Here is a 24890-nt window from a genome sequence, read left to right as displayed (position 1 = left end):
TAACACAATCTGTTTGGCTTCTCTAATTAGCTTGCATTGGTCAATTGCTGTCTCATTAGTTTTTAACTCACACATCTACTTGTATATTTGATCAAAAAGCCTTCAAGCTGTTTATCAATGACACCACAAAAGTGAAGTCAATAAAACATTCAACAAGAATACAATATAAAAGTTTTACTCATGATATCTTAAGTATAATTGAATGATGTTGATGTTTTAATGACAATGGCTGGCAAATCTCCATGATGATAAAAAAAACATAGTAAAACAGATAAAATCTGGACAACAATAAAAGTCATGTTCAAGTCAATGTCTAATGATTTAGTATGGCTTTGGTCTTCTATCTCCCCTATCACCTCCAGGTCTGAAAAATTGAAAAAAAACACATCCATATTATATCAGTAAATTAAAACTATTCAGAGAATACATTTTTTTAAACAACTCATAATGAAGAGCATATGTGGTATATATTTTCCTCTGGATAACAGCATTTCAAAGCTGCTTACATTTAAGCTGAATTTATTATTTATTATCCATAATTATTTTAAACAATTTAAGATTAACAAGTCTTCCAACTTAAAAATATAAATACTATCAATTTTCCATGTGTGGTCCCAGATTCAATAACACAAAATCTGAAAATCTTTTGATTTTTCCCCATTAATTTCATGTATATCAATATTAAAACCAACATCAATTTATACATGAAATGCTTCATCTATACTTTTTTATACCACTAAAGAGCAGTTGAAACATAGAGTCATGTCTTACCTGTCAGGTCTGCCTCCTCGATCTCTTCCTCCTCCAAATCCACCGCCTCCTCTACCACCACCACCACGTCCACCTCTATCTCCTCCATAACCACCGCCCCCTCGGCCACCACCAAATCCTCCACGTCCACCTCTATCCCCACCAAATCCACCTCTACCTCGTCCTCTATCTCCACCTCTTCCACCACCGAATCCTCCTCTACCACGTCCTCGACCACCACCATCTCCACCACCCATTCCTTCTGGTCTGGCTGTGTTACATCTGTTACAACTGTCTCTCCAGGCAAAATTGTTGTTCCCACAATCACTGAAAAACATAACAGAAATATTTACATTATTTTTTTCAGCATGAATACACAAGAATGACTATTTGCACTCTTTTTGATCAATATTATATTATTTCTATGCCTTTTGCAATAGAACAAATTTTTTTTCACAAATGCATAAAATTTTCCAGGTTGGCATTGTAAGTAAATGAATATTTCAAGTAATACTTCCAACAATTTAGATTTTGCTATGTAATCACCAAAACTTCTCTGCTAGGAACAATTTCTTGTTTTTAAAATACTGTCTTCATGCACTCCAGGGATCAAATTATCACAGCACCTCCTGCATATAAATAATATCTTACCCGTTGGGACAGGTCCAGTCACCATCTCTGGAAGGTCCACCACTTCCACCTCCTCGATCACTTCCACCACCTGAATATAGACAAATCAAAGGTCACAACACATGTGATTCCCACATTTTGAGTAACTATTAGATATATCATAGAAAACTGTGTTTAATAAAATCTGTATGTGACTTGCAGCTCAAATAACCACCATTCAATCTGAGAGCTCATAGGAAACAGAACTTAAAATCTAACAGTACGATATCAGTCCTGCATAAGATTTACTGCTAATGTCATGTAATAAGAGTTGAAATACTTTTATATTCTCTCTGGGTAAGGCCTCTGCCAAATTATCCAATGAATACAATCAAATGAAGAAATTTTTTTGAAAATAATGATACTGAGGATTCATCATAATTCGTTGGTCACAAATTTTTCCTGGATTTTGTGGGTATAAACAAACCATGAATTTTCTAATGGATTATATGTAAATTTGGCAAAACCACAAAACCAATATTCACTATCATACATTTTTTCTGCAATCCCAAAAAATTGGTAGCCAACAACAATAAATTAATTCACAGAAGAATTAGTATTCAAAACCAGTAGTTTGAACTTTGGCACGTTATGATCAACACAAGAAAACAAATGACAATATTGCAGTTCTGATATACTTTACCCTTACCTCTTCCTCCTCCAAATCCACCGCCACCACCTCGGCCTCCACCTCCTGTAAATGCATATGTCTAGCATGAGGTCTAATCATACTTAATATTTCATTACAGGACTTAACTACCACAAAGTGTGTTTTAAAAGGTAAAATCCCCAAATTTGAAAAGTATCAGTGGCTTGCCCTAAACATCTTGAACCATCACATTTAGAAATCAAAAAATAGGGTTTATCATGATCAGCCTCTAATGCTAGTTATTCCCCTTGAAATTTTTGGTATTACCTGCGTCTTTAACTGTTTAATAATTCGTTCCCTAGTCATTTTATCCGTCTCTTGTATTTAATGTCCGGTAATTTGTGCAAGAATCAGTCAAGTTGCCAATTTATATATTTACAGATTTCTCATAAATAATAAACTAATATCAATTCAACTCCAGCTCAACAACTATATGTTAATAATTCATTTTTTTCTTGATTTCATGCATGATCTCAATTCATATCTTGGGACACATTTCTAGTTTTAAAAATGTCTACACTATGCCTACTTCAGAAATTCTTGCTGTTGTAATAGTTATAATACTGTTAGGATTCCAGGACTGTTTATTTCCTCACATCCAGCATCAAATATTTCATGCATATTCTGGAAGAGACAACTTCTGGATTTAATATTGAACATAAAATTTCCTACCTCTGCCTCCACCTCCACCTCTTCCACCGCCACCTCGGCCTCCTCCTCTTGTATCAAAGCTCTTCTGTACTCTTCTAGCTATTTCAACCTTGATAATACCGCCATCAAAATCTTTTTCTATAAAAGCACAATATTCATTTAAAATAAATATATTTAAAGGTGTGTTTACTGTACACAGATGGACCCTAATTTTTGAGAGCCTACACAACTTTATACAATTTGAATAACCTCCTACATCCAATATAATGAAACAGCCATGAAAAGAAAACAAATTTCAACAGAACAGTACCTAACCAAGTGTGGCATCACATCATCAAGTGCTTGGATTTTCATTAGAACTACCATGACATATCATGCAAGCGTACATGTATTAAATCAAATCTAACTTTTATCAAGGATTACTTCCTTAATGTCCACTACAAATTTCTTTAAGGGCTGTTTTAGAATTACTCATAGGGGGCATTGGACGCATTTTTTTAAAGACCGCAACCACCCATAAAATAAAAGTTTTAATTTTAAGTATAATTCTTACAAAATTCAAAATACAACCATGCATAATTAATTAATTAGAGTGCCTTTCATCTCTCAAGGATTAACTTCTATTTTATCAACTACAATCTTTCTATAAATGTTTTCAATATTCTCAAGTCAGGGATCTGCTAAAACATCTTCACTATACATTAAGATTGTTTTTTTCTCATGTTATGTATGAAGATATGAGAAATCAATCTTTTATAGAATTTTGTTCACTTAAACCTACCATTGAACCAGTTGATAGCTGCCTGTGCTGTAGCAGAATCATCATATGTGATGGTTGCTTCTCCTTTTGGTTTACCAGACATTTTATCTTTGTAGATCCATACCTTTGGTTTACCAGTTCTTTTGTCCATCTACAAAAATTATCAATCGACTATAAATTTTTACAGAAACATACAACTTGAAACTTGTATTGTTATGAAACATAGAAAATGTATGTTTCTAAAATTAAGAACACAATCAACACTTTAACAATGTTAAGTGTTGAAATCAAAAATAACATTTTCGTGAAGGACATCTTTTTTATTAGAAAGTGTCAAATAATTTAGAATTTTGACAAAAAATAAATATTTTCTTATCTAAAACCAGCAATCAAATATTATAATTTTTGGCAGGAGAACGGTGTGTTGACTTCTTTATTTTGATGTCTCTTCAGTTTTGGAAATGCGTCTTTTTATGCAACAGGTTATTTTTCATTCTTGCTTCCTTATAAACAAACATTGCATACCATGTTTCTTTGCTCTTTAGTACCTAAGTCAGTGGCAATATAATTCTATATTCACAGGTTAAGCTCAGGCAAAAACTTTGTAAATTTGCATGCATATTTTATTATACATATGCATTTAAAAGTTGTTTATAGATGTACCTTGATGACACCAATACTTCCAAAATGATTAACAAGGGCATCTTCAGTGATGGCTTCATTCAATCCAGTTACAAAAATAGTATCTATCATTTCTGTCATTTCACCAGCACCTGAAATGTAATGTAACCCAATGTAAAGTTGTTTTTCTATCAGGTGATGTAGTAAGAGATGTGCCACATTTCCAATAAGCATTTGAAAATTTAATATTAATTGCAACAAGTGGCAAATGTGGTGGGAAGCAAACTTCCACATGCCATTAAAAATTATTGGCATATAGGAAGCAGGTGTCTGATAAATCCAACAAGACACAATTTAATTGATATTCCTTTTTACCGTTTTCACAATCCTGTTTAGGACTTATTTTTAAACATTACAAAAAAATATATACTAACCTCCTCTGTCTCCACCTCTGTCACCTGAAAAACAGGTAGAATTTGATTAGCATTTTAGAATCAACTTCATTAAAACCAGTCTCAATATGCAAGTTAATTCACATGTACTTTTCTTTACTTTTTCATTTTAGTAAAACAACTCCATGATGACTATTTGGGAATTTATTGGAATATCTGAATTTAAGATATTGTTCGCTTTTTTAAAATCTTATTTCTTAAAATCAAACTGACAGGATTGTCTTGCATATTAAGACTGGTACTTAGTACTAATCTGATTGTAATAGAGATCTTGTGTCCATGCTTTGCTTACAAGGATCTGACAACATTCCTTTTTACCTTCTGTTCTGGTTATTATTACAGCAGCCAATCAATTTTTAAAAGTGTGTATCATTTTGATAAAAAAGGAGAATCTGGAAAGGTCCTTAAAACAGAAAGTAGAACTAAGCCTGGTCAGATTCAAGTAAGCTAACACTGTGCATATGATCTGTATATACATTGGATTGACTTCGTACATACATTTGTAAACAATAGATTGAACATACCAAATGAAATCTACCAAAAGATTTGACACATACATTAAATAACATTAAGTTCCATCTGGAATTTTCATTATAACATGTACCTAACAACCATTCATGGACAAGATACTTAACTCAACACAAATGTTTTATGTATGTATATAACAACTGGTTAACTCATCTCCAATTTCTGTTTAAGTCTAATTTGGAGAAAAAATGGCAATGAAAGAATGATACAAAGACATTACCAGAGGCTGGATCCCTGCAACTCACCTAATAGAGAACTAGAATGGACTATTTGCATGAGAGACTAATAATCTTGAAAAATGTCATTTAACATCATGAAACAAGTAAAATTCATTGGTACCAAAAAATCCCTGATCTTACATTTTTTTTTTTTCATTGTAAAATACGAAATCTGATAATTATCCAGGGAATACCAGATTTGATAAAACCATGGAGGTGAGTTACAGGGTATCCACATAACTAAATAATCCTCTGCAAAGTCTCTTTTTCAAGTTAATACTATAATCATGGAATTTTTTTATTAATGATCCAAATACTATACTAGCACTGAGTTCCGACAACGTCACAAGTTTTCAAATAAAAAGAGTTAACTAATCTAAATAAATAATTTGTAACATTAAAATTGACAAGTGATAGTATAATAATGGATCAGTAATCGTTTGTAGCATGTATGATGCAAGACATTATTATTTTACAGCTACTTTTTGTTTGAAAAAGAAATTTTATTTTGGTATGTTCATTATCATGTAAAAAAGTACTTATATTTACTAATTTTGACATTGTTAAAAATATAACCAAAAGCATTTCTTCACATTAATTTGTCAGATGAAAATCTGATCCTAAAATTGCAAATATCAATAAAGCAATGATTTCTTCAGAAAACAAGGAATTGAAACAAAGAAACAAAAGTACTTTTTTTTATCTTAACTTAATAATATATACACTACACATCGTTTTTATGGATTTAATATACAACAGGACAAAATGTAATAACTTTAGAACACATTAATACTCAACGGTCACACCAATACTTAACCATCTACCACACTTTATTTATGTGGTTTTATTTCATTCGGTTATATATCAAACCTGTTTAAGGATGGATATTATCACCATTTATTATTAAATCTGCCATTTTCCTACGGATTTATGTTTTATTAATACCAGGTTTAACATGATGTACACATTTATCACTTTCATATTGTAGGGCCGACATATACATATATCCAAATTGTACCATAGATTGCAGAGAGGTATACATTTCCTGAGACATATTACTCATACCATATTTTGTTCAATTTTTATCAATTCTTATTTTTATCCCATGATATATCTCAACTGAAGAACTATGTATTTTATGACAGTTGATTGTAACAACTGATATATAGTCCTTTTATATCTACATTTACATTGACAATGCTTTATATCGTGAATAGACGCCCATCTTATTTCACAGAGCTGATATTTGTTTCAATGTTGCACTCTGTAATTGATATTTCTAAATTTCTACTGGCTTCAACAGGCCACACTTTTATGATTTTTCTTAGTAGCAACATTTCGCTTTGTTCAACTTCAATCTTGATATCTATATTCCGTATTATATTATAACTGCACTTGTGTATATCAAACTTTTAACAAGTACATTACCAACACCTCAATTTTCCCACAGATTCATACATTTTCTTATGATTTCATCAACATTAACTTGAGCTGACAATTCTCTGCCATTTACACATTTTTCAAACTCTATTGCTATTTTTTGCATTGCTTTGTGATAATAATCACTTCAAGACCTCAATAAACATCTAATTAGTACTCATGATTACTATCCCACTTAATTCAAAGGAATTCTAATCATATTTGATATATTAACTATTCTCCATTAATACTTTAGCAGTTGTAGTCAATTCACCATGAATTATTATGCATTATTTTATGGTATAAATTTCTATAGCAATCATCACTTAGTTCATCATCCTCTGGGTAAAGTTCTGTCCAGTATTTTCCAATCTATTGTCAATGATTGTGACTGGTTTGAAGTAAAACATCACTTGATTCCTCCAGTAGTATTTATCAATGTCTATAATCACTTTGAATTTTAATCCACAACTTCCAGAATTTTCCACCATGATTAAATCTTGGTTCAACACAAGCAGTATTTCCCATTTTGACTGTTTCAACTTCCAACCTTCATTACTCTACTACTCAATCCATCATTTATAGTACCAAAATTCAAATTTTTATCAAATTATTTAACAAGTCATAAGTTCGTATATCAATGAAACATTTTTTGTTCCTGTCTATTGCAATGTGATCTTTTTTTTAATTTTTGAATGTTGGTACATAAATTCCTCTTTCACAAAATTAAGATTAAACAACATAAATACACAAAGTATAAAAGTCTGAGTGAATAAACTCTCAATGATTTTTTGAACAAATGAAGTCAGAAATTTTTTTCTTATAGTACATCATTTCAAATTGGTAAAAAAAAACCTGAATTAAGAAACTGAAAAAATGCACACTTTTCTAATAGCAGTGTATTCACTCAAGTTACTTCCCTTGCCCAATAAATATATTAACATATCCAACAAAACTACATTAATTATCAAGAAAACAGATGAAGCAATGCAAATGCAGCATCCATTTCTTCTAAGATAGTTGCGTGTAATTGCAACACTAAGAGAAAACTTGGAATAATGGTCAGTGACAAAAGCTTGACCTTTGAACTTACCACCACCAAAACCTCTGCTGTACCCTCCACGACTACCACTGAAATATATTGATGGGGTCAGTATCGATCACGCCCACAAGATGTGGACCGACGATACTGCCGTATCCTTGTAGATCCCAACAAGGTCTTCTTTTGGTTTTGATGCTAAACACTAAATGTAGACTGTTGCAAAACACTCCCAACCTATCTATTTTCATACTCCAAATATAACCTTTTTAATATTTGTGTAAACTTCATTTTAATGTTTATTTTAAATAATTAACCTCCATACAGTTTATATGATTTCTTGTGCATACCCTCTTCAGTGGCTCTGGTATCAGGGGAATATTTTATTGTGGTATAGTTTATTTCTTTCATAATATTTAATGAACTTTATGTTGTACTTTATGTACAAGATTTTCTTATTTTACATAACCACCTTTAGAAATTATCAGATAACTGACATTATTCTAAAGTGTTTCTAATGATTTATACACACCATATGGTACTAACTCAGATTTCATATCTTTTTTTTTAACTCATTCTCAGTTCATGAAAGAGAACAAGACCTTTACCATCCACGGGTATGTAGATCTGAAACCTTGATATGACACTTTTTTTGTTCTAACCTAATTTTGTTTACAAATAAGGAAAAATCAAATGCAAAACCGTTAAACTGAATAATAAACAATTTAACCAATTCATAAGAAAGTGAAACTTGAAGGTTAAAGATGAATTTTATTAGACATCAAAAGGAACAATCAAAATGTAAATTCTTGTAAATTTTACCAACATTACAAACATTACAAACACCTTGTGGGGCAAATATCTTTTGCTATTTTTTTTCATCCAATTATGTAAACATGCATGTTCACCAAAACACTAATGATGTGGCTGTAGCTAGGTATCTACAAAAATGTACCTTTTCTACACATTGAACTTTTTTTTTCTTTTCATTTAAAATGGAATCTTCAGAAACAAAAATTCAACCATCATTGCTTTCCAAAGGAGATTAACCTGACATGTACAGGACAATTTATGGCTTATATTTTTTATTTATTAGTTACATAACCCAATTCTTAGATAAAAAGTTTGCATTTCTAAGGTTAATTTACGGTTGTATCATGATTTACATGGTTACTTTCAGACAGTTTAAAGTAGAACCTTTTTTCAATTTACTGAATTTCTCATGACTAATTTGTAAAAGCTTAAAATTGCAATCAGCTACAATTTTCAACTGTACATGTTATTCTTTTTCATGGTAACACCATTTAATATCCCCTTTACCATGACACTATATCACTTAAAATAAAAGCCAGTATTCTCTCTTTTTTGTTAACAAAGTAGAGATACATTGGCACTTAGGCACACCTCTTGTATTGGTAAGAGTCAGTTTAAATGGATTATCTAAGCTTCAAAGGTTTTTTATAAAACCAATTTAAACATGTGGTCCACTTATCTACACTAATATCAAACTGACACTTTGAAGTTTTATTTAATTCTTATATACCAGAGCCACTTTTATATAACCTGGACTTCTTTTAACATTTTTACACCTGAACGGACTCACTGGAAATGCTAACTTCACCTCTTAATTACCCTTTTAAAAAATAGAATATTTAATAACAGTGATATACACTATTGTACCAAGTTAAAAGACAACCTCATTTCTTTTATGATCTTTCAGCATCTGCTTTTGTTTTAGGCATCATTAAATTCAAAGCATTTCATCAATACAGCCTTTTCTTTTCTTTTGTAGAGGACAGCCGATTGGCCCATAATTCGCTTTTTAATACTGATTTAGAACTAAGAATTCATGAGAGGTTCAGACAAATAAAAATGGCCATAAAATTTGACAGAAAATAGTGTTATTTAAATGGGTTTTAGGACAGATCATATATCATTTTTGATTGACTTTGCTTAATTTCAAAATCTATTTACAAAATTAAGAGAACATAACTTCATGCTGGGATATTTATTATAACAAGTCAACCTTTTTCTTTTGAGTACAGGTAGTCATTTTCCCTAAAAAATTAGCCCTTAAAAGTGTATGTAGTAAATAGATGCATACCAATAGAACTTGTGTCACAAAAAACTTACACTCTGACACTGTTCAGAAGAAATTTAAGCTTTGTTACTCATTAGCTCCAGTGAGTCATTTTAATTTCATTCACAATACTAATTTTATATCCCCCTACATTCTATGCATTTTGCAACAAAGTACACCGTTTACACAACCTTCTATGGTAAACCTGTTGAAAAGATCTTAGGAAATGGCAGAGTTATAGCATGTTTATAAATTATATTACATATATATGTGTGTGTGTGCAGTATCCTGATAAATCAACCCTCATGATATTTCACCATGTTATAAAACAACCTTTGTTAACCAGGATTTTTACCCTAATTCTGATTAATACTTTTAAAGTTTTTAATCATATCTACTACTAATAATCGCAATCAGAATCTATCAACCCAGGTAGCAGTTTAACTATTCAAGTAACCATATTATAGAGTACCCTTTGTAAATGTAAGGATTTCATACCCATACTTCTTAATATAACTATCACTGTTAACCAAATCTTCTACCAATAATCACACAAATGTGGAAAATATTAAACATCTCTTTTTTTTCTTTTCTCTTTTTAAATCTAAGTTACAAATTTGTAACATTAACTCCTTAAAAATTGCTTGTTTTTCTTTACTCTTTGAAAACCAATATTAGTTGTAACGTATACCTCACAGGACATTTATCGAATTTGTATTTTCACCAAATATTTTTGTTGTTGTTGCTTAAATGATTAAATATGAAACCTACCCTCCTCCGTATCCTCCTCCTCCTCCATCCCTGCCTCCACCGCCTCCTCCTCCTCTTCCTGTAAAACAAAGCCAATCAAAAAACATTACAAAAAGAAGAAATTACTTTTTGTTAGTTGGTGCACAATAACATAGATATTTTGCTTATAATTACAGAATAAAGAACATTTGCATTTTTTCTTCTTCAAATTTAGTAGATGGTTTTATATTATGCTGGAAGATCATTATAAACTAAGTTAACTTTTCTTGTGAGTTCTTAATTCTTTTCTACTAATTATTCAAAATGAATTTTTTTCTCAACAAAATTTATTTGATTACTGCGAAGAAGAAAGCTGTAATTATGTTCCAACAATGACCTGTATGACAAGACCTACCTCTTCCTCCACCATAACCCCCTCCTCCTCCCCCTCCACTTCCGTAGGATCCACCAGAACCCCCGTATCCACCTGATCCTCCTCCACTGCCATAAGAGCTACCACCTCCTTGTGATCCATAGTCACCACCACCACCACCACCACCACTACCCCCACCATAGCCACCAGTCTGGCCACCGTAACCACCAGACTGTTGTTCATAGCCAGTGGTAGTGGTCTGTCCTCCGTAACCTCCTGAAGACCCATATGATGAGGTATTTTGTTGGTATCCTGAAACAACAGATATGATTTTTTAGCTCCTGTTCAGTGTTACAAAACTTCGTCAAGATATCTAGGGTAGCAACAATACATTGACTTAATTGTAGTTTACTTTAAGACACACAATCAGTGTGGTTTACAATATAAAATACATTACAAAGATGGCATACTAATATAGACTGAAAATAAGCAAAGAGGACTAGCCAGCTCTCCCAGGTATAACCCTTCCATTTTATCACAGTATTGCCATACTGTAGGTCAAATTACGGAGAGAAAAAACCTGAAAAGGGTAGAGCACTGGCTAACTGATTCAAAGAAATATTAGCAAAATCTAGTTCAAAACTGACTTGTAGGTTTCAAAATATCTGGTTACAAGTGTCATTTCTATACTAATGTCTAACAACAAATGTAATTACCTTGCTGACCATACTGTGAGGCACCATCTTGTTGCTGTGTTACTCCATAAGCTGATTGATCTACAAATGTATAAACATACACACATAACAAAATCACAATATCAAATGTCTGCATAAACAAACGGTTTATTCTACTTTTTTTTTACATCAGAGTGCAGATTATGTCACATTAGTTTTATACAGGGTTCGACATTTGTTGTTTTTAATACTATAAAAATTTGACAACAGTTCTTTGTGAAGAATGAGGAAGAGGTTGATCCATTAAACTATTTCATGCTTCATTCTAAACTTCACAAATTTTCAGAAAATGTATTTCCAAAGAATTCATTTTGAAAATATTGGTTTCATAGAAAAAATCACACATTAATCACAGTGACTTAATTTCAAATCAGAAGCTTTATCAATTTGCTACGAATATTTTGTGGATCTGACATTTTTAAAACAGAAAGCGATTTTTTTTCCAAAGTTTTTTTAAATTATCAATTTTCTATCTCAATGATAAGGAATAACAAAATAATGTCGACTCTTGTATAACTTTAATTACTAAAACTAACATACAATACAATGTCCACCAGGTTTGGTTTTAACAGCCAGTTTACACCTGTTTTTCACATTATAGCTTTTATTACCTGTTGTTGCATACTGTTGTTGTCCATACCCTGCAACTCCATAAGCCTGACCACCTCCTTGTGCTGCTTGTGCTAAAACATTAATGAATACCCAGTCATTTTTATTCTTACATTTTTGTTTACCTATTGTGTACAATGAAGGTTACCTCAGCTACAGTCAACAATCACTTTCTGAAAAATTATGTTTATGAAGATTTCAAAAATACATTTCATAAGCTATCAGTTCTAGCTTTGTGGTCACACTAGTTCTACTACCAATGTATATTAGAGAATAAACTTCAGCACTAGAATTAACCAATATTTGTTTGAAAAGAAACAAACAAAAAACAAGTTTGTTATCCTAGTTAAAAAAAAAATTATCTCACATAAAATCCAGGATTATTTTGAAAATTGAGTATACATTAGATAATAACTGAAGAAAATTTTGATCTTTGCATAGTTTGCAATTAATAAATTTTGTTAAATGCAAAAATCAAAATTTAAGAATCTCAGATCATATCAAACACTGAATTTTCATTATAAAGTAACATTTGATGTGTTTAAGCAAATAAAAAGAACACTGGCATCTGGAACTTTCCTATGAAAATGCAAACAATTGCTGTAATGTGAAGACAAAATTTGATATGTATATATATACACATATTTGACAAAAGTGGATGGATATAAAAAACTAAATTTAAAAAAAAAAAGAAACGTCATTTAAAAATCCTCAAGTTTAAAAAAAGAATATAAATAAGATGGTACAAATAACTTTCATGTGTTAGTACAGCAGGGCTTCGGAATTCCCATTTCCCGTTTCCAGGGGAAAGATAAAAATCGTCAGGTAAACGAAAACGCAGGTACCAGTTTCCCATCGGATCAGTAAATCGTCTTTACATGGTACTTTCCGGTGTTTTTTCTTTGTTTGTCAAAGTCGGTTATTGGACAAAATCTAATTTAGAAACTGGTTGAGGTTCCCTGAAGTAATCACTTGTTTCCTTGCGTTTACAGCGGTAGTTAGTTATTATCAGTAAACAGTAATGTAGGTCATGAAGCCATGAGTTTGCATAAATATTTTATCCCTGCCGAAACGGAAATTATTAGACTTTTTAATTGTTCATACATCAAGCTTTTTTTTCAGACTTCAAAAAGAATGGAAAGTGCAAACTGATGCGGGAAAGTAAAATTGTAAGATAACTTTCCAATGGGTAAGTGCATTTTCAAAAAAATTCGGAAGCCCTGTACAGTAAGACCTACTAAATATTCTCGTCCAGTAAGACCTACTAAATATTCTTGTCCAGTAAGACCTACTAAATATTTTTGTCCAGTAAGACCTACTAAATATTCTTGTCCAGTAAGACCTACTAAATATTTTTGTCCAGTAAGACCTACTAAATATTTTTGTCCAGTAAGACCTACTAAATATGTCAGTACAGAAACCCGTACTAAATATGTCAGTATAACAAAACCAAATAATTATGCCAGTACAGCAACCTACCAAGCCATTTTGTAGTGAAATCAAAAGGAAAATTCTAAAATTGCTTCTCGTTTGGTTGCACTATACAGGTAGTCAAATTCAATCCTAAAATTATGTGAGGTTTGGAATACAGTAGGTTGCAGTTCACATGAAAGTTACTAGTTTGGTACAATAAGCACGTCAAAATAAATGAGCAGAAATATAATTAAATTTTTTTTGCAATTCAAACAATTTGTCTTTTATGTATAAAAGTTTTTATCAGCACAAAAACAAACTTGGAAGGCAAAAACAGCACAAAGATAAATATACATGTAATTACAGTAAAAAGCATCAATCTTTGGAAAGTAGGAAGTGATACTTTACAGGTATGTATTGCATGTTAATTAAGTTAATTATATAAAGATTGCAATTTGACCCTTACATGTAGATACAAACCCCATTGCTTTATATTAACCACAAAAAATCTCACAGAAAATAAACAATGCCTCTTTCATGATTCATTAAAGGAGACATATTGCAATCCTTAGAGAGAAGTAAAGATCTAGCTGTGTAAATCTAGTTAAAAAGAAACAAGCACAAGCAAAGATGGTCTATTATTTACCAGTTGTTTGTCCGTAAGTAGCGGTCTGTCCATAACCTGCTGCCTGAGTAGCTGCTGGTTGTGCTGTTTGTCCATAAGCACTAGCATCATATCCTGTGTAACCTGCCTGCTGGTAACCAGCCTGAAATGTACAACAAAAAGGTTTAATGTCATGTTTATGGAGGTTTAGAAATGTAAGCATTGTCCAGCAACACTGCTGTTAAAAAATATATACATATAATAAAATGCTTCGCTGGGCGCAGCTTGATACGACCGCAGAGGTCGAACCCTGAACAGTTGGGGCAAGTATGGACACAACATTCAAGCTTGATACAGCTCTGAATTTGGATTGTGATTAAATATTTGACACAGCATAGGTTTCTGACACAGAAAGAATGTGGTCTAAGAACTTCAATTTTTTTAATTTACCTATTATGGTCCAATGTCCAAAATCAAAATACATGGTTAGATTCAGCATATCAAAGAACCCCATATATTCAATTTTTGTTGAAATCAAACAAAGTTTAATTTTGGACCCCAACTTGGACAAACTTGAAAACTGGTCCCATAATCAAAAATCTAAACACATGTTTAGATTCAGCATATCAAAGTACCCCAAGAATTCAATTTTTGTTAAAATCAAACTAAGTTTAATTTTGGACCCTTTGGACCTTAATGTAGACCAATTTAAAAAACGGGACCCAAAATTAAAAATCTAAATACACGGTTAGATTTGGCATATCAAAGAACCCCAATAATTCAATTTTTGATGAAATCAAACAAAGTTTAATTTTGGACCCTTTTGACCTCAATATGAACCAATTTGATAGCGGGCCCACAAAATAAAAAACCTAAATACATGGTAAGATTCAGCATATCAAAGAACCCCATATATTCAATTTTTGTTGAAATCAAACAAAGTTAAATTTTGGACCCCAATTTGGACCAACTTGAAAACTGGGCCAAAAATCTAAAATCTAAATACATGTTTAGATTCAGCATATCAAAGAACCCCATATATTCAATTTTTGTTGAAATCAAACAAAGTTTAATTTTGGACCCCAACTTGGACCAACTTGAAAACTGGTCCCATAATCAAAAATCTAAACACATGTTTAGATTCAGCATATCAAAGAACCCCAAAAATTCATTTTTTTTTAAAATCAAACTAAGTTTAATTTTGGACCCTTTGGACCTTAATGTAAACCAATTTAAAAAACGGGACCCAAAATTAAAAATCTAAATACACGGTTAGATTTGGCATATCAAAGAACCCCAATAATTCAATTTTTGATGAAATCAAACAAAGTTTAATTTTGGACCCTTTTGACCTCAATATGAACCAATTTGATAGCGGGCCCACAAATAAAAAATCTAAATACATGGTAAGATTCAGCATATCAAAGAACCCCATATATTAAATTTTTGTTGAAATCAAACAAAGTTTAATTTTGGACCCCAATTTGGACCAACTTGAAAACTGGGCCAAAAATCTAAAATCTAAATACATGTTTGGATTCAGCATATCAAAGAACCCCATATATTCAATTTTTGTTGAAATCAAACAAAGTTTAATTTTGGACCCCAACTTGGACCAACTTGAAAACTGGGCCCATAATCAAAAATCTAAACACATGTTTAGATTCAGCATATCAAAGAACCCCAAGAATTCAATTTTTGTTAAAATCAAACTAAGTTTAATTTTGGACCCTTTGGACCTTAATGTAGACCAATTTTAAAAACAGGACCCAAAATTAAAAATCTAAATACACGGTTAGATTTGGCATATCAAAGAACCCCAATAATTCAATTTTTGATGAAATCAAACAAAGTTTAATTTTTGACCCTTTTGACCTCAATATGAACCAATTTGATAGGGGGTCCACAAATAAAAAATCTAAATACATGGTTAGATTCAGCATATCAAAGAACCCCATATATTCAATTTTTGTTGAAATCAAACAAAGTTTAATTTTGGACCCCAATTTGGACCAACTTGAAAACTGAGCCAAAAATCTAAAATCTAAATACATGTTTAGATTCAGCATATCAAAGAACCCCATATATTCAATTTTTGTTGAAATCAAACAAAGTTTAATTTTGGACCCCAACTTGGACCAACTTGAAAACTGGGCCCATAATCAAAAATCTAAACACATGTTTAGATTCAGCATATCAAAGAACCCCAATAATTCAATTTTTGTTAAAATCAAACTAAGTTTAATTTTGGACCCTTTGGACCTTAATGTAGACCAATTTAAAAACAGGACCCAAAATTAAAAATCTAAATACACGGTTAGATTTGGCATATCAAAGAACCCCAACAATTCAATTTTTGATGAAATCAAACAAAGTTTAATTTTGGACCCTTTTGACCTCAATGTGGACAAAGTTGATAACGGGGCCCAAAAATCAAAAATCTAAATACATGGTTAGATTCAGCATATCAAAGAACCCCATATATTCAATTTTTGTTGAAATCAAACAAAGTTTAATTTTGGACCCCGATTTGGACCAACTTGAAAACTGGGCCCATAATCAAAAATCTAAATACAAGTTTAGATTCAGCATATCAAAGTACCCTAAAAATTCAATTTTTGTTAAAATCAAACTAAGTTTAATTTTGGACCCTTTTGACCTTAATGTAGACCAATTTGAAAACGGAACCAAAATTTAAGAATCTAAATACACGGTTAGATTCGGCATATCAAAGAACCCCAATAATTCAATTTTTGATGAAATCAAACAAAGTTAAATTTTGGACCCTTTGGACCTCAATGTGGACCAATTTAAAAACGGGGCCCAAAATCCAAAAACTTAATACATGGTTAGATTCAGCATATTAAAGAACCCCAAGAATTCAAGAATAAAACCCCATTGAAATTGATCAAGAAATAAGCAATTTATACGAAGTATCTTCTTTTGCACAATACTGTGCAATTGAATATTTCTTGCTATTGTGCAATACTGTACAATTGACAATTTCTTGCTATTGCGCAATATTGTGCTATTGGATATTTCTTGCTATTGCGCAATACTGTGCAATTGAAGATTTCTTGCTATTGCGCAATACTGTGCAATTGAAGATTTCTTGCAATTGTGCAATACTGTGCAATTGAAAATTTCTTGCTATTGCACAATACTTATTATATAATAATTTACACATCCTGTTTGGTGTGTATCTCCTACCATATCATTATTATTTGCTTTTAAATATTAATCAGAAATAACCAACTTAAAATGGAAAATTTTAAAAGAAAAAAAAAAGGAAAAAAAGAAAAAAAAAAAAATCCCCCCCCCCAAATTTTTTGAACCCCCTTATGATTCATCACCCCCAAACTCAATCCCAGCCTTCCCTTTGTGGTATGGTACCTTGCAGTACAATTTCAGAGAGATCCATACACTTGAACACAAGTTATTGTCTGGAAACTAGAAAAATGCTTATTTTTGGCCCCTTTTTGGCCCCCAATTCCTAAACGTTTCGGGCAATTACCCCCAAACTCAATTCCAGCTTTCCCTTTGTGATATGGAACCTTGTATTACAATTTCAGAAATATCCAAACACTTACACACAAGTTATTGTCATGAAACTAGAAAAATGCTTGTTTTTTGCCCCTTTTTTGGCCCCTAATTCCTAAAATTTTGAGGCAATTACCCCCAAAATCAATTACAGCCTTCCCTTTGTGATATGGAACCTTGTGGTACAATGTCAGAGAGATCCATACACTTACACACAAGTTATTGTCTGGAAGTTACAAAAATACTTATTTTTGGCCCCTTTTTGGCCCCTAATTCCTTAACTGTTGGTACCATAACCCCCAAAATCAATCCCCACCTTCCTTTCGTGGTATTGAACCTTATGGTAAAATTTCATGGAGATCCATTCACTTAAACTAAAGTTAGAGTGCGAAAACCAATGTGTCTTCGGACGACGCCAGACGACGACGACGATGACGACGCCAACGTCATACCAATATACGACCAAAAAATTTTCAATTTTTGCGGTCGTATAAAAATAAGTAGATGTGGTATGATTGCCAATGAGACAACTCTTCATCAAAGACCAAATGACACAGAAGTTAAAAATCATAGATCACTGTACAGCCTTCAACAATGAACAAAACCCACACCGCATTGTCAGCTATATTAGGGCCAGAAAAGACAAATGTAAAACAAATAGGATATACAGCATGTATGCTTTGTGTATTGTGTAAAAGCCAAACATAATTTTACCTCCCAAGGTCAGAAAGACTGTTCAAACCTAGTCTTCTACCATTTGTTAGCATATATAAGTAAGTATTCTACAATATTTTATTAAAAGCTTGCTTAACATATATTACTGGATTATTTAAAACAATTCAAGCTTAAAGCTATAAATCAGCAACAAAAAAATAGATTCGATAGTTACCAGTCTTGGATGAACCAATTGACTGGTGTTTATAGTCTAATCACAATACATTTACATACCGGTTGTGTTGGTGGTTGTTGTGTCTGACCATACTGTTGATATGTAGCTGTTGAGTCGGCTGCTGTTGCTCCGTAACTACCATAGTTGTAGCTGTAAAATATGTCAAATTAGATGATTGCGAGAACTACTGTAAAATATGTTCAACTAGAAGATTGTGAAAACTATTCTAAAAAGATGTTTTGTTCCTTTGCATAGTTATCTTTAAATGTTATTTGACCATTCTAAACCGCTCTAAGTAAGGACAATTGATAACAGATTACATTGTAAGTGAAGATATTGGCATAACTGTCCGAATATTCTGAAACTTTTATATTTTTATCTAAACTCAAAAGTTGCCATTGCAAACTACTTTCAAATTTTTCTCTAAAAAAACAGTTTTTTTGTCCAAGCTACATGTACTTTGAATGATGTAAATCAGTGACATGTCACCGGTCAATACATTTTCACTTTCCAGATCTAATTTTCAAATTTGGAAACTGTTTGAATGAATCACTAAGGATAAGTTAATCTTGGCCATGGACTAGTTGATTTCCTTTATCAATAGCCCATAGAGCTGGTGAAAATCAGTTACTGCATAAAAATGAACTGTTTATAAGAGAAAATTGTTGTTGCAATGGATACATAATCAACCTTGAACAAAACTTACTTTGGTGCTCCTCCAGCTGAATAATTATATTCTGCAAATAGAAATAAATACATAAATGAATAAAAAATCACAACTTTTCCTTAATTTTAAATAGTTTCATTTGACCAACAAGTCATCCCCAAGATAACTTTACCACTAGTCAAAATGGAAATATGTATTTTTATAACTTTAATGTCAAGAGTACAACCCTAAAATTTGGTGAAATTCTTAACTAAGTTTGAACTTTGTATGGCATTTTTTATGAATGAGTTACCCTGGTTGACCCAGGCAAGGTCAATCAGCGTAAATGACATTATTGTATGATAGACTCTCAGTCTTCACAATGAACTTTAAAATCTACAGGCCCGGAGCTCAATTTTTGGAAAACTTTAGTTAGATTCTGTTGGCCTGTAAACATGATTTTTACAGGCCCGAGAGCAATTTTACAAGCCTGGGCTGCTGGGCCTGTGGTTCAGCGTGAAGACTGGACTCGTACTACTGTGATGTAAAAACATCAGCATTATGTCATCAGAAATGTACGGGAAATACAGTAAGTGAAACATCTAAAGCTTGATATATTCTATAGGGTATCAGGTCTTATCGCCCTCATTTTCTATACAACTGAACTACATCTTTAGTATAAGATGGTACATGTATTTAGTTTTTATACATTCATGTATTTTAGGTATTCAAGCTAATACAAGGTTTGACATTTTAAGGTTCATCATAACAAATGGACAATAAAATGCTCCGCTGGGGCGCAGCTTGATACGACCACAGAGGTCAAACCCTGAACAGTTGGGGCAAGTATGGACACAACATTCAAGCTTGATACAGCACTGAATTTGGATTGTAATTAAATATTTGACACAGCATAGGTTTCTGACACAGAATGAAAGTGGTCTAAGAAGTTAAAAAATTTTAATTTACCTATTCAAACCATATCATTATTATTTGCTTTTATATATAAATCAGAAATAACCAATTTAAAATGGAAAATTTTTCAAGAAAAAAAATCCCCCCCCCCCAAATTTTTTGAACCCCCTTATGATTCATCACCCCCAAACTCAATCCCAGCTTTCCCTTTGTGGTATGGTACCTTGCAGTACAATTTCAGAGAGATCCATACACTTGAACACAAGTTATTGTCTGGAAACAAGAAAAATGCTTATTTTTGGCCCCTTATTCCTAAACTTTTTGGGCAATTACCCTAAAACTCAATTCCAGCTTTCCCTTTGTGATATGGAACCTTGTAGTACAATTTCATAAAGATCCATACGCTTACACACAAGTTATTGTCATGAAACTAGAAAAATGCTTGTTTTTTGCCCCTAATTCCTAAAATTTGGAGGCAACTACCCCCAAAATCAGTCCCAGCATTCCCTTTCAGATATGGAACCTTGTGAAACAATGTCAGAGAGATCCATAAACTTACAAGTTATGTCTGGAAGTTACAAAAATGCTTATTTTTTGCCCCTTTTTGGCTCCTAATTCCTTAACTGTTGGTACCATAACCCCCAAAATCAATCCCAACCTTCCTTTTGTGGTATTGAACCTTAAGGTAAAATTTCATTGAGATCCATTCACTTAAAGTTAGAGTGCGAAAACTAATATGTCTTCGGATGACGACGACGACATCGTCATACCAATATACGACCACAAAAATTTTTTTGCGGTTGTATAAAAATGGCTGTATTTCCACCTCAAAAACTACTCTGAGTACAGACTTACCTGTCTAGTTGGAAAAGTTTAAATGCCTGGCATCCACTAGATATATAAAAGTTAAATGCATTTTGTGTTTCAGAAAGATAAAATCTTTTTTGGATTTTGATGGACATTTTTTTTCCTTTCTGCAGAAGGTGTAAAAATAAACTAAGTTGGGATAAAACTTTGAGATGCTCCCTCTCAGGTAAAAACTGTATTGTATTGTATTGATTGTCCTTGATTGACACGGACAAAAGACAGACAATCACAATCGCTATCTACACAATTATAGGTGAGTTAAAGGGTTTAACTGAGTGGACAGTATCAAAGCAATTCAGGTGTTTGTTTATGTTTACACCTTCTGCAGAGAGGAAAAAAAATGCCCATCAAAATCCAAAAGTGATTATATCTTTCTGAAACAAAAAATGCATTTAACTTTTATGTATCTAGTGGATGCCAGGCCTTAAAACTTTCCAAACTGGACAGGTAAGTCTGTACACAGAGTAGTTATTGAGGTGTAAATACAGCCATTTTTGTCCATTTGTTATGATGAACCTTAATCAAATAATAATCATATATAGGATTCACTACGTAAATCTGCTCAAATAAGGCTTTGATCATTAATTATATACAAGTTGTTTTAAATTTAATATAAATCGATTCACTAACAACTCAATTTTGAGTAGTTATCTCATTTCCCTAAAAAATATCTGAAATAAATTTTAAAATCAACAAAACAAGTTGGTAATCTGTGTTTTTATTGGAAAGGTGTTTGACCGATAAATCTGCCCATGTGCAGTAAATATGTATGGAGTGCCAGTTTATCACATATTTATGAAAGGAAAATGGTGATTTATTAATAGACCACTTAAAAAGGGATTCCGACAATCTAAAGAAAAAATAAATTTCAAGTCAGAAGTGAGTTTTGTAAGCAATAATATGTTTCTTGCTAGCTTTGGGAACTGTATTACATATATCACTCGATATTTTCCTAATAAAGGATTTTTCTTTAAAAGTTTACAAGCAGTGAGGATAAGTACAGTTCCTATGAATAAAATAGCAGATGATTATTCACGGAAGTGACAATTACAGAAGTAAATAGGAGTGGGCAGGTTTACCATACAGGCGGAATTACCGGACACTACTGTATGCATTTCATCTCATTTTTTGAAATTGCATTGAAAAGTTCCAGAGAAAAAATAATGTGTTACTATTTAATAAACATTACGATAATTTCAGGATATGATACATGGACAGTGAAACAGAAAGCCCTTCTAACATGCAAAAAAAAATCTTGCTTGTTCTTTTAAGCCCATTTTTGCAAAACCTCATTCACAACTTACTGCTACCCCAATATCAAATCCGACAAAAATTATGTCGATTGATAGGCTGAATATTGTTTCTTTACAATCTTATCGTCATTGTTTCAATTCATTCTTTTTCTTTTTTAGCCGGCTTTCCAGATTTTCTACTAGATCTAGGTCCTTCAAAGCTTCATACTTTATCATAATGCAAATTAATCACTTTACAAATGCTGCCGTCTACTTCCTGAAACCTAACATTTATGGAAAACACTGTTTCCAAAGGGCTTCATTAACCCCCAAATCCCGGCATCTTTGACTGCGATTTAAGATTTGTTACGGAAATTTAACCATGATTTGTGCAAACTACTGGTTACACCCAATAAAATTAGTTATATCATCGTCTTACAACACAAAAAGTTGACACAGAGTTTACTTTTCAAACCATTTCTTGAGTTAAAACACTAATGTAATGGTAAAATAGAATGTTTTCTTACGACTTGCATCCGCCATTGTCTGTTCGTTTATGTGCAAGAGTCACGTGGTAAAAACCGCGTGTCTTTCAGGAACCATGTGACCATACCATTTGAAGAACATTTTTCTTTTTATTTTGAAAAATGTATATACTTTACATACCGACGGGTAATGTTTAACATGTGCTCTTCAGTAATTATATTTATACAATTTAATTGGCAACAATTATAAAGCAATGCAACAGCAGAAACGTAATAGTCTGTACATTTATCTTTTCATTGTCCTGTTGGGTCCCTCATTTTTTTATAATGAGCATGCGCAACTGGTTCCTAATTAAATTGCAAGCAACAAAGCATAGGAAAAAAATCCAGTTTAATTAAATAGGGGTGTCATGAGGGTATGTGGTAAGAACTGATGCACAGGAAATTGTTTGTAGTAATTCATTTGATAGATTACTATCTATATCAGAAGAGCCCGGAGAAAAAAATTTTTTGTAAGACTTTTTTAAAATAAATATGAAAAACAAGTAAATGCAAAAGAGATTCTCTTTAATAGTGCATCAATTTAATTGCCTATTGCAAGGATTTGTATAGTGAGAAGGATTGGAATCTCGTGGACTATTTGCATTGCCTGTATTGAAATAAGCTGCGTATGATGAGATTTTGTGAGATTTACCATGATGCATCTCGTGGTAAACGGACAGAAAGTTACAGGACAAAAAGTCACAGGACATAAAGTCACAAATTGGATAGGACAAAAAGTCACAGGACAAAAAGTCACAAATAATTTGTTGACAATTGTTTGAATATATAAGAGAAAGATCTTCAAATTATTTCTTTTTTTACATTTATTCATTTTTAAGTATAGGAAATTGTTCATAAGCCTTGATAAATGAAAAAATATTAAATTTTAATCATGCAAATCAAGGATACAAATCCTTGGCATAACTTTTGGTGATAATTTATACCTATTAAAAGTCTCTATGCAATAAAAAAAAATTAATAAAAACGGACACTTTGCGAACGCCTAATTTGACTTTTACTATCTTTTTTTTTCTGCTTCTGGCGCACACATAATTACAACATTACCGTAACAGAGAGAAAAACAGAACAATTTGATCATCAATAATTAGAAATTTATATTTTCAATCATGATTAAAAAGTAGTTTTATTTAAATGAAAAAATGCAGAAAGCGGTCTATTAAATTTATTCATCAGACAAACCAAATATGTATGGTGACAATCCGATCGGTATTGTCTGAAAAATCGTCGTTTTTGGACTCTTCACATGAAGAATTAATCATAACCAGAAATTAGTAGTACTTTTGCTAATTAATATTCATAATATGTAAATGAGAATTGTACCACGTGATAATAGTTTGAACTGGACTGGCTTGATATCATTAAAATCTTTAAAACACGGATATTATAAGTTGACCGTCACAGAGTCCTTGTTTATAGTCACTCTGATATTTCCGTAAAGTTGTCAGGCGGTCAAAATCAAAACAATGAACGCGAATTTAGTGAATTTTTTCGTGTTTTCGTGAGTTTATTCTTCTTGAAATAGAGGCATTTTAACTTTACGTGGGAACCTAGAGTTCAACGACTACACATACAAGGTTTGGACTTGCTTATTCTTTGGACATTCAAGTTTCAAGTTTCACCCCGGCAACCTGTATTTCTAATGACCTTGTTAGCCAATTTTCAACATAAAGTTTGCAAATTTGACGTTTCAGCCATTTTAGCCTGTATTTTATACTGCAATGTTAAAAGCCTCTCGCTTCGATTTTTAAAATAGCTCAGGAACCTTGATTTTTGCAACGACAGTCATTATATTTCGTTTAAATGGTGTATATTGTTGTGTATATTTATTTTCTGCCCCGGCAACCTGTCTATCACTTAAATCAAAGTTAAAACAGACATTTTTTCTAAATTCCCTATCATTTCAATATAATTTCCGTGACCCGTTTCCGATTTCTTTAGTATAATATTCAAATAAG

General features: G+C 32.1%; 1 protein-coding gene across 3 annotated transcripts; it reads right to left on the bottom strand.

Moving 5' to 3' along the window:
• Positions 1–159: 159 nt before the first annotated feature.
• LOC127712727 (TATA-binding protein-associated factor 2N-like) lies at positions 160–22972 on the bottom strand. Of its 3 annotated transcripts, XM_052219333.1 has the most exons (17): positions 22915–22972; positions 19434–19464; positions 18787–18877; positions 14341–14461; positions 12284–12355; positions 11655–11714; positions 10981–11250; positions 10608–10665; positions 7811–7848; positions 4535–4558; positions 4143–4252; positions 3501–3630; positions 2741–2857; positions 2069–2113; positions 1402–1471; positions 772–1077; positions 160–364 (listed from the first exon to the last, which is right to left on the bottom strand). In XM_052219333.1, the coding sequence occupies exons 1-17, from the start codon at positions 22928–22930 to the stop codon at positions 322–324; spliced, it is 1602 nt and encodes a 533-aa protein (XP_052075293.1). In that variant the 5' UTR covers positions 22931–22972; the 3' UTR covers positions 160–321. The 3 variants fall into 3 exon arrangements, with proteins under 3 accessions (XP_052075293.1, XP_052075295.1, XP_052075296.1); XM_052219335.1 differs by lacking the exon at positions 2069–2113; XM_052219336.1 differs by lacking the exon at positions 12284–12355.
• Between the last annotated feature and the right edge of the window lie 1918 nt (positions 22973–24890).

Source organism: Mytilus californianus, unplaced genomic scaffold, assembly GCF_021869535.1.
Source record: "Mytilus californianus isolate M0D057914Y unplaced genomic scaffold, xbMytCali1.0.p SCAF_8, whole genome shotgun sequence".
NCBI classification, from domain to species: Eukaryota; Metazoa; Mollusca; class Bivalvia; order Mytilida; family Mytilidae; genus Mytilus; species Mytilus californianus.
The sequence above is the reverse complement of the archived record's forward strand: the minus strand, read 5'-3'. Positions and strand labels throughout refer to the sequence as shown.

Bases quoted from the DNA above. Each gene is read 5' to 3' on its own strand.
- LOC127712727 (XM_052219333.1), bottom strand. The intron at 12,356-14,340 runs GTAAATAATAGA...TTAATGTTTTAG, and splicing joins TACTTACGGACAAACAACTG to CACAAGCAGCACAAGGAGGT. The intron at 3,631-4,142 runs GTACATCTATAA...TAATTTTTGTAG, and splicing joins GAAGTATTGGTGTCATCAAG to ATGGACAAAAGAACTGGTAA.